Source organism: Medicago truncatula, chromosome 6 (genome assembly GCF_003473485.1).
Source record: "Medicago truncatula cultivar Jemalong A17 chromosome 6, MtrunA17r5.0-ANR, whole genome shotgun sequence".
Classification (NCBI taxonomy): Eukaryota; Viridiplantae; Streptophyta; class Magnoliopsida; order Fabales; family Fabaceae; genus Medicago; species Medicago truncatula.
Genome location: NC_053047.1, coordinates 3,152,952 through 3,164,634, shown reverse-complemented (window position 1 = coordinate 3,164,634; position 11,683 = coordinate 3,152,952). Strand labels below are relative to the sequence as shown.

General features: G+C 30.4%; 1 protein-coding gene across 1 annotated transcript; it reads left to right on the top strand.

Moving 5' to 3' along the window:
* The first annotated feature begins 9,726 nt into the window (after positions 1-9,726).
* On the top strand, positions 9,727-11,630 carry LOC25495277 (pectate lyase). The gene is made up of 3 exons (XM_013595481.3): positions 9,727-9,947; positions 10,294-10,960; positions 11,106-11,630. Exons 1-3 carry the CDS (start codon positions 9,727-9,729, stop codon positions 11,571-11,573), a joined length of 1,356 nt encoding a protein of 451 aa, XP_013450935.2. The 3' UTR covers positions 11,574-11,630.
* The last annotated feature ends 53 nt before the right edge of the window (positions 11,631-11,683 follow it).

The window sequence follows — 11,683 nt, the reverse complement described above, 5'->3', positions numbered from 1 at the left end:
TTGGGTTCATCAACATAAGTTTTTTTTTGTTTTCCGGAAATTATTTCGACATATGTTGTTGATTCAATAAATTCAATTAGTTTTTTTAAAAAAAAAATATATATATGTATTGAAATTTTTACTTTTTGATGGAAAAATTTCAAGGTTAGACGATGGTGCCTCATTATAAAGTAGAGAAGACCTTTTGTTCAAGACTTACTTTTTTACCATTAAACCAAACTCTCAAAGATATTGAAAGAAAAATTAATTTTGTATTTTGTTTCTTCTCCACATAAGGTACTAACACATCAAGAATGTATTTTAATTAAACATTCATTTTTTAGTTCACCAAACTATATATAAAAAAATTCTTTATACCCTACCAATTAGTTTTGAAATTAATATATATTCATTATATATTTAATGTGGTTTCCGCTTTCGAAGGCGAGACTATGAGGACAAAAATTGTGTTTTGCAACTTCATAGTATGACGATTTGGTTGCCCAATATTTCAGTGAGTCTTTTACGCCTCTTAGGAGAATCAGGAGATGATGTGTTGGTTGCACAAGTCATGAGTGTTGATAGCACTATTGTTGTCAATATGTTTGAAGTTTTGCTGGTGTTTAAGTAAGTATGAACCAACAAGCAACCTTTCCTGTACTCTTTGGTCGATTTGGAAACAAAGAAAATGTTTGTATTTGGAACTATGTCACATATTTACTAACAAGATGGCAAAATGCTAGGATCAGCCACATGTAAGTAGAAGATGGAAAGAAAAAAAAAACCAAGTTACGAGTTTTATAAGTGTAATATTGACGCCTCTTTCTTGAATGCTCAAAATAGAGTAGGGCTAGGAACATGAATTCGTAATAATTAAGGTAGCTTTGTGCTGGCCAAGATGAAATGGGATTCACTATTTGTCAACGTCGTTGAAGGAGAAGCACGATGTCTTTTGTATGACATACAATCGGTTTAAGAGTTTCATAGTGAGAATAAAAATCACAGTGAAACTCTCGTTACAACCATGACAAAATGCCCATACGACCACAAAACTCCGTTACAAATGTGAAACACGATTATGAAAGCGAAAAACATAACTTCCTTCATAAGGAAAAAAATAATAGAGAATGACAGATAATGATGATCCAATCGTGTTTCATATTTCTTTGTCCCTTATTTTCAAGTTGTGCAATGTTGTGGAGTTGTAATTTTTTTTAACACTGTTGTGAAGTTCTAATTATTACATTTATTTTAACAATCTTATCCTATATGAATAAAGTGTTTAATTTAAGGAAGTTTGATTTAAGTTATTATACATTATATGATAGTATAATTTTAATAATATTTATGCAATGTTACAATTAACTTACATCGTGACAACCACAATCTATAACGCATCATCCGTAACAAAAAAAACTATGACAATTAACACAGCCACGATTGAGATTGTTATTTAAAACTTTGACCATATCTTTAGTTAGCTTTCTTATAAATGGTCCCTTAAAAAAAACTTGGGGCTCAAATAAATACTCATTTTCGTCCTCTACAAAAATAAATTGAGATATTTAAAAATGAGTTGTTTTGCTTATGTGGAACTTTTTTATCCACTATGCTGCCTACATGTCATGTGAAAAAATCAAGAGTCATTTTATTCCAAATAATTTTAAAGAGAAATTTTATTCCTTCTTGTGGTGAAAGTGACTCAAAATTGGAGAAATTGAGTTTGCTGAAGCTGTCAAAATCGGAGTCCGATTTTATGTTGTAGAATTGACACTTTCATTCGTAAAAAATCGGAGCACGATTTTGTGCAGAGTCAGAAAAACTAAACGTATTTTTGGGCCTGATTTTGTTCCAATTTATGAAGGATGCTTTTACTATAAATATAGACTTGTATCAGTGTAAACCTTAAGATAGAGGGGGCTGAAACAAGGATTTAGAAAGACAACAACAAAACTAAGGTTTGTATATAGTTTGTCTCTTTGGTAACAAACACTAGGGTTTGAGGGTTGATTCACCTTGGGAAACACTATTAGGATTGAGTCTCTTGGTTACGGGAAGAGATTGAGGCTTTGGGTAGAATTATGCGGGAGACTTATTCTTGTAACTCATTGACATCTCTTTTGTAACGTTACTCACCGTATAGTGAAACGGAGGGCTGCTCTCTCCCCCACACTAGGTCAATTTTGACCGAACTGAACTGGGTCAACAAATTCTTTTGTGTTCTCTCTTCCTTTTCTCTCGCTGTTGTTTTCTACTTTTGGTTTGTGTTTATAATTGTTTCATGCACTTTGATTTTGGTTGCCTGATTATCACTTACTCCACACATCAAATTTGTTATTGATGTGTTTTCTCATCGAATTCGCAACACTTCTATCTTATTTCAGTCTTATTTTATTTTTTAAAACAAAATGTCTTCTATAATGACAAAACATATTTTTATCTGAGAAAGGTGCATAAATTTTTGTTTGTTTATTTTCTTATTTACCATAGAAAACAACTGCTCACGATGGGATGTTTTCCTCACAATCAAAGCCTCAACAAGAGAATGTTTCAGACATATTTTCTTCTTACTGCATGTACCATCCATTTTACTGAGTATTTTATACTTTATTTTTAATGAACTTTTATGTTAGAACTTTGATTAAGTTACAGTTTATATCCATGTTAATTTATTTCTAATGTGTAACTTACTATTTTAATTTTTCAATATTTCTCTCATTGTCTTTGAACATTTACATGTAATGCATAAAAGTGTCGAAAGACAATTAACTTCCGTTTAATGAACTCATAAGAGCAATCACTGAATACCTAAAGAGCAATCATCTATCATGTGATCGATACCAAAAAAATATTTTCATTTGTGTGAGTATTTTGTGCATTGTGCATATTATAGAGACATCTTTGTTGCCTATAGAACTAACATCATGAGTTTTGAATTTTTGAATTTGAATTTATATATATATTTTTTTAAATAGAAAAGGATAATAATTATTTTTTGAGTTTTGAAAATAATAACTTAATCATCAATCATACAATGACACAAATATCCAGATTGTCATCTAGATAAGAATATAGTTATGCAACAAATCTTGTGTGTTCTTATGAGATCAATAAGATACATATTTTTTTTACGATCATTACTCGTGTCTTCTTATGAGATCAATAAAATATGTATTTTTAGCCTCTATCACCTAATATGTGTGTTCTTTTATCTATATATGCCATCCAATTCAAACGGTAATAGAATAAACAGACTAAACTCTATTATTCTTTTATCAATTTTAGTTATTTCTACTCATACTAAACTTTTCATCTATCAAACATTCAAATTATATTAAAATTATTCTTTCAACAAAAAAGTATTGATTTGTTAATTTGATTTGTCTTAGGATAAATTACATGACAAATCTCATGAAAGAATGTTCGATAACAAGAAAATATTTCATTTGTGTGAGCTAGATAGAGATGACTTTGTTGATCGATTATGTATGATATAATATCATGAGCTTTGCATTTTAAAAAATTGATTCGTTTTCTTATATATAAAAAAATAAAAACTTAATCACAAATCATGACACAAATATCCAAATTGTCATTTAGATGAAAATGTAGTTATGCATCAAAATTTGTGTGTTTGTATGAGATCAATAATATATGGCATCTAATTCAAACGGTAATATATTAAATGAACTAAATGTTAGTACTTTTTTTTAATTTTTTTAATCAATTTTAGTTATTTTTTCTTTTACCGAAATTTTCATCTCTCAAACATTTAAATTATCTCCAAATTTTAATTATGTTACTTGTATAATTTTTTTATAAACCATCTTTATAATAACTAGCGTTTAGACGGTACGATCTGTCCACTCTTCTTCTTGCGCTTATACGTATAAATTATGAACAATAGTTTTTATGAATTTTAATTAAAACTATAGGTATAGATAATAAATATTTTGTACTTTTTCCTTAAAAAAAATATTTTGTACTTTAATATTGTAACAAACTATACTTTTTTTATTTTAATAACAACAAACCATACTTTTATTTTTTAATGATACCAACAATATAAACAAATATAATTATTTATATTTGAGTTTATTTGAGTTTTTTTTAAGGTTAAATTACAGCACAAATCTCACTATTTATCGTTGGGTGCCTTCTTATAAAAGAAATAACTAAAAATTGATAATTGTGAAACCTAATTTTAAACGTTCACCATTTTTTAATCTTCTTTTTCATGACAACTAATTAGACGTTTTGCAATGTCGTCAAACAATTAAGTTTTGTATATAAAAAATTAAGTCATCAAAATTTCGTGTGCACAATCAAACAATTGAATTAAAGTGGTTAATTATTGGATGTAAATTACTAGGCTCTTTTCTCTAAGAATCAGAATTGGAAGTTAACACACAAAATATTTCGTGATCAATTCCAAAAAAATAAAAAATTAATTGTAATGCCAATGACAACAATCTCAACCCTTGAAATTTCACTAGTTGCAGCTTTAGCTACTGGTATCGACGGTACACCCACAACCTATTTATTAGGTTTGTTTTTTAAATGTGATTAATCATAGTTGAATGATCTTACAAGAAATCATTGTTGAATTTAATAATAAAAATATAACTGTTATGATTTAATTTGGTGTCATGTGAATCGTTTGTTTTCATCTAATATCGATGATTCTCTTTCTGTTTGTATCTCTAACACTAACATTTTATCATTAATTATTGCATAATTTTATTTTATTTTTAAATAATAATTAAGTGTAGTCTCCACAAAAAATTAATGAATAGTTTTATTTGTGTAAACATATGATGGTGTGAGAGATAAATCATTGAAAACTATTTAAAGGGTTAAACAAACAGTCTTCGTAAGCATAACCCAGTTGACATGAACAATGCATTGTTACATGCAGGAGTTGAAGTTCGAATTTCAGACACCCCATTTATTCACCTTAAAAGGTGAATTCCAACCACTAGACACTTCAAAAAAAGTGTGAAAAAATCAATTTTCAACTCTAGTTACATCGCTAAGTATTAATGATGTCAAATTCATTGATCAATTTCATTATTTTCCGAATATAATTTACGGGGTTATTTCAATTTTCTAGTAGTTTGTTTTTAATATGATTGTCGTTTATGATCTTGCCCCTACTATTTTAAAATCCTTGATCATTTCTTGATCTACAGTGAGTAACGTAGCATACTTGAAATGATTGATTACTAAACCATATTTTATTTGATTATAAAGAACTTAAGATATAAGCAACATCTAATCTATTTGATAGGAAGGTTGTCATTGTTATATCATATGTTGTAGGATGCTTCAATGGATTTTTTTGGTGGTTTTTATAAATAAATGAAAAATTGGTAAAAGTTTCATTAAAGGACAATAGTTGCTAGTTGCTACCTTACTTTCTTCAGATATTCAATAAAAAGGACAACTTCAGTAACTATAAAGGGTAACGTAATGTTTATAACTATAATGGGCAACATTATTTGAATATGAGAGCAACCCTTAAAAGAATTCGTGGATATATTATGTGTTTGTATGCATGGCATCATCGTACATTTATTGACTTTCAATTTGAAGCTTTGCAAATACCACGATCGTGAACATTGGGACGTGAGAATCCCACTCCTCCAACATAAGGTAAAAATCTTATGATATATGCTGGGTCCAACACAACTTTAAAAAATGGGTAAATATCCCATGTAATATTAGCGAATTCCGATTTTAGTCCCTGTAAAATAAAAGATTTAGATTTTGTCCATATAATTTCATATTCTTTCACTTTTGGTCATCTTTTCATCACGTCAACAGAATCTGCATAAATCACGTCCCTGTAATTTCATATTCCTCCCACTTTTGGTCCTTGTAATTTCATATTCCTCCACTTTTGGTCCCTCATTTTATGTTTCATGTATGCAGATTCTGCTAATATTACAGGGACAAAAAGAGATATTTACCCTTAAAAAATTGAGCTTGTGAGTTGAGTACGGTCCACACTTACACGGGTTTACAAAATCTTTAATTTAATATGAGACTCTTAAGACAACGTCTGTTACTTTTGAGTTTGATGTGTGAATATAAATGGTCATGGCGCGATAGCAAAAATTTGATAGTACGTAGATTGTCTAACATTTAGTTGGGCCTAACACAATGTCACGAAACCAACTCCCCAAGTTTGAGAAGATAACACCAACTATATTTCTACTAGAATACAAATAGTTGGTAAGGTACCAGTAAGAAAGATACCAACTCCAACTATATTTCTACTAAACAGGGCCGGCCCTAGGCATAGGCTGGCGTGCGACGACCTAGAGCCCATGCCGTTAGGGGGCTTTACAAATGTTTTTATGGAGAGGGGTGTATATGAAAATATTTGGTTTATGGGGGTTTATATAGCAAATGTTATTAAAAGGCCTGAATATTGACATGATGTAGGAATGGACCCAAGTCTATTAATGTTTTAAGCCCTTTTAGTGAGATTTGTTATATATACTCTCGTATAACACAAAGGTTTCTATACCCTCTCTATAAAATAAATTGGTTTTTCTTAATAATGTGCCAAAAAATTTATTATCGAAGAAATTAGCGATATTTTTTTGGGGTTTCCTAATAATGTCCTCACTAAAATTAAAAATATTGGTGATATTTATTATCCAAGAAATGTGGATAATTTTCATAACAAAACAAATTATTTCCTAGTTGAAAATTAGCCTACGAAATTAATCTTAATCGTGTCTTTCTAAGGTTCCAAAAAAATAAATTATATCAATATTGTAATGTCAAATTTCTTGAATTAATTGAAAGGATTGCAAAATTGAATTTGATATTGCAAGATCATGAAACCGATGTGAGACACATTCATGATCATTTCACAGGTTCTATTGTTCTCTTCTACGGTATTTTATTTTGTTTTGGTATTTATAATGTATTTGATTTATTTTCAAATGTTGGCAAAAAAAAATTATTTGGTAGTGAAAAGCGGGAAAAAAAACAAAATGAAGAGCTAATAAAATCACAACAATGAGTTAAAAAAAATTACGACATATTATATAATGAACCATTACTCATATTATATCTAAGACCCGTAAAACTCTAGGAACGGCCCTGTTACTAAATAAATACAAACACAAATCACATTTAGCAATAAACCAAAAAAAATATATATATATCCAAAAACACCAACAACTATATGGAAATGGAAAAGAAATCTGACTGAATGCAAAATATGTGAAGCAAATTTTCATTTATGAAATAAATAAATAAATAAATACAAGTTAACACATGCATATCTATGTGTTATTATTATCTTGAGTAAGGATCCCACTTAAAAATTATGTCTTGCTTCGTACCAATTTCCCATCCATCTCTATCAACCAATACTTTGAACCCTTCTATGCCATCTTTTGTGACATACTAGTCACAAAATAAAGGACACCTATTGTGACGATCCCTCTTTTGATTGTAGAAAACATTGTTTACTTCACCTCTTGTCGAAGATATATTACAAGAGAATAATGTTGTACCAAAAACATTAGGGTGAAATTCCCAACTAAAATCATCATCTTTGGATTTGCAATGAACACTAAAATCTTCACCCCCTAGATGATTGAAAATACCTACGGTACGTAGTTTTGGGATATAAACCGAAAAGTTCTACACCATTTTTGGGTGGTATAGTAGTGGTAGGAAATGTGAAAGGAATAATGACAACCAAGACAAATAGCAAGAACAAAACTTGTTTGCCACATGAAGCCATTGTTATTTTAGTGCCAATTCAGAGTACAATTCTTCAAACTTCTTCTTATCTTATACTTGACAAGTTTTTAGGTTATGTGTCATGATATTTTATTTTTCACCTATAGCATATGGCATGCAAAATTGGTGGTATGTCAAAAGGAGCTTATAATATTGTTTCATGTAAAATATGTGTATAAGAAAACTATTATTTTGAAATATTGTACAAAAGTATTCCTTCATAAGCATTTTTGGTGAACAATGAAAAAATTAGAAGATGAAAAATTATAAAGATCATGCGTATAGAAGTACAAGACAAAGACTATAATGCCTTAAAGACATGTTACATACATGATTTACTTTACAAGACTACGAGTAACTTTAAATAAACTTCTTGTTCTTCTTCATAAGAATTTATGAAGGAAAAAAATATTAAAAGACATGTTACATGATTTATCTTACAAGACTACGAGTAACCTTAAAGACATTTAACATGATTTATTTATTTTTTAATTGGTGTAACAAAAAGAAAATATATGCATTCTCCAAAATATTTTTCACGTGTTTCATAAATTGACACTAGTTTTGTCACAAACTTTTGTGCACTGTCAATGGCATCGTCCTATTAAACACAAAAGTAAAGTTGATTGTGTCTTGTCTTAAACAACAAAAGTAAAGTTGGTTGTGGTGTATTTTTAATATTGAGAAACTACATATACTAATTTTGTTTAAAAAATTGCCTCTTAAAAAAAAAAAAAATTGTTTAAAAAATTGTGTATTCAAATTCTTAAAATACAAAAATTACTCTTTTTAATGTCTAAGTTGTATTTTTAAGTTTTTTAACATGTATCTTTAAGACAGAAGTCAGTAAGACCCTTATAATGTGGACCAAAATAGGCAATATATAGAGGTGATCATGCTTTGGTAGATAGTGAAATAAGACCACATCGATGATCAATTCGATCAAATGAAGAAGAAAAAAACGAGTGTTACGATCTCTCAACTTGATCCACTTGTTCATACTAGATGTCAACCATTTTCGTTAGACACGACACACGAGATTTCCAAGTAATCTAATCATGATAGGTATCATTTATTTTTTTTAGAGGATGATAAGTAATTAAGCAGGGCTGGCCTAAGGGTAAGGCGACTCAAACCCTCGTTTTAGGCCTTCAAATTTGGAGTTAGAATAAAGGCCTTACAATAGACAAATTTGTGTATATATATACAAAAGAATAAAGGTCACATAACAAATGAATTATACAACTTTGTCATGAAGCAAAGATGGTAGACTCGAGACTTTATGGTGCTTACAGCATGGGTTCAACATTTTTCCATACAATTTCATAATACTTTAGGCCTCAAAATGTGTTGGGCCGGCATTGTAATTAAGTATCATTGATTTTGACCAAAATAGTATAATATACACATGATATACATCGACAAAGTCATGCTATAAAAAAAATTACAATTCATGCTAAATTAATAAGGCTTGAAAATTGCCAAAACACTTGGACAACGATGTAATAATAAGACTTTGTCCAAGTAAAAGGTTTAAGGATTGTCAATAATTTCATTTTTTTTTTCAAAATTCAAAGTCGATATTAACTCCCTTTAATTTAGACCTTTCATCTATTAATAGCCTAAAGTTTTGGTGGACACAATTATCCTTAAAAATACACAAAGGTTGTCCATCTTTTCCGTTGCTAAATTTAGAATCACTCTTCAAACTTTTAAGGACTGCCATTGATTCTTTAACCATTCCCAAATTTGTACTCCATAAAATGAACACAAACCAAGGATTATGCCAAGGTCCATACTTACTTGCTTTTGATTGGTATAAGCTTTACCAAGGTCTTGTGCATTAAGAGATTAAACTAATCTCAAGACCTTGGCATTTATAAGCAAAAAAGAAAAAAAAAATATAGATAAACACATACACAATATATAAAGGAAAAAAAACCAGTCTAAGGAGAAAATAAAACACAAAACATGGGCATGGAAAAAATAATGGTAGAAAGTTCTACCAAGATTGCTTTTATTCTCTTGGTTACTTTCGCCATTACTATTCCATGCCTTGAGGCTGCACATGTTTTATCTCCTGCTGAAATTGATGATTTTGTCAAAGCTCGAGCTGAAGAAGCCCATAAAGTTGCTGTTGAAACATATGTTCCAATTCCTGAAGGAGTTGCTCATGACCTTAATGTCGCCGTTCACATGTATGTATCACTATTCGTGCATGTTTGATATCACAATGGTTCTCCGTGCTTCTGGCAAACTCATGTGTTATCAAACACGTATCTTTTTCATCTTTTATTTTTCTTCTTTTCTATCTATTATTGCACCATGCTAATCACTTATCGATGATTCAAAAAATTGATGAGTATCGTTCATACGTTTTGGTATAAACATGTGTATTCTTGACTCCGGTCGTAAAGATCAATCCATGAGACATATTAGGTTATAGTTTGAACCCATTCCTAGAGAAGTTACACATGACCACAATGTCCATGTTTAATTACTCTAGTCTAAACTTATGTTAATTACACTTTGGTAAATTTACAGGTCAATGGAAGCAGAAGAAAACAACACAAGAAGGGAAATGAGGCAAAAAGGTAAAAAACATGATGGACCATGTGAAGCAACCAACCCAATTGATAGTTGTTGGAGGTGCAAAGCCGATTGGGCTGCGAATCGATTTCAATTAGCCAAGTGTAGTAAGGGCTTTGGAAGAAAGACAACTGGTGGGCTTGGAGGTCCAATCTATGTGGTCACTGATGAGTCTGATAATGACATGGTAAACCCTAAACCTGGAACCCTTAGATTTGGTGCTGTCCAAAAGGGACCATTATGGATCACTTTTGCACGTAGCATGGTCATTAGATTGAACCAAGAATTGATGGTTTCTTCTGACAAAACAATTGATGGTCGTGGAGCTAATGTTCAAATTAGGGATGGTGCTGGAATTACAATGCAATTTGTTAATAATGTTATCATTCATGGACTTCATATTCAAAATATTAAAGCTAAACCAGGTGGTTTGATTAGGGATTCTTTTGACCATACTGGACAAAGAACAAGAAGTGATGGTGATGCTATCTCTATTTATGGATCTTCCAATATTTGGATTGATCATCTTTCACTCTCTGAATGTGAGGATGGTCTTGTTGATATTATCCAAGGTTCTACTGGTATCACAATCTCAAATTGTCACATGACAAAACATAATGATGTAAGTAAAAAAATGGCTACTATTGCATGATATATTAATTAATATAAAATAAAAAAAATGAAATTTTATATGATATTTAATTTCTGCAAAATGTATATACATGGCCTACATTACTTAAAATTTATGGGTCCGTCTCTGATTGCAGGTTATGTTATTTGGAGCTAGTGATTCATACACTGGTGACAAGCTTATGCAAATAACAGTAGCATTCAACCACTTTGGACAAGGATTGATTCAAAGAATGCCAAGGTGCAGATATGGTTTTGTTCATGTTTTGAACAATGACTATACTCATTGGATAATGTATGCAATTGGTGGAAGCTCATCACCAACAATTCTTAGCCAAGGAAATCGTTTCATTGCTCCAGACAATGGTGCTGCAAAGGAAGTCACACATAGAGATTATGCTCCACCTGATGTATGGAAGAATTGGCAATGGAGTTCAGAATTGGATGTATTCATGAATGGTGCTAAATTTGTTCCATCTGGTGCACCTATTAATAGGAAACCATTCAAAAAAGCATATATGATGCAACCAAGAGATGGATCTCATGTTAGTAGACTAACAAGGAATGCTGGTGCCCTAAATTGTGTAGTAGGAAAGCCTTGTTAGAAGAAGAAAAAAATAATATATTTTTATAAATAAGTGTGAACAAAATCACATGCCTACACAAACACAAAATTATTAGAATCCTCTAGCTAGGGTTTATGTTTTGTTAAAAC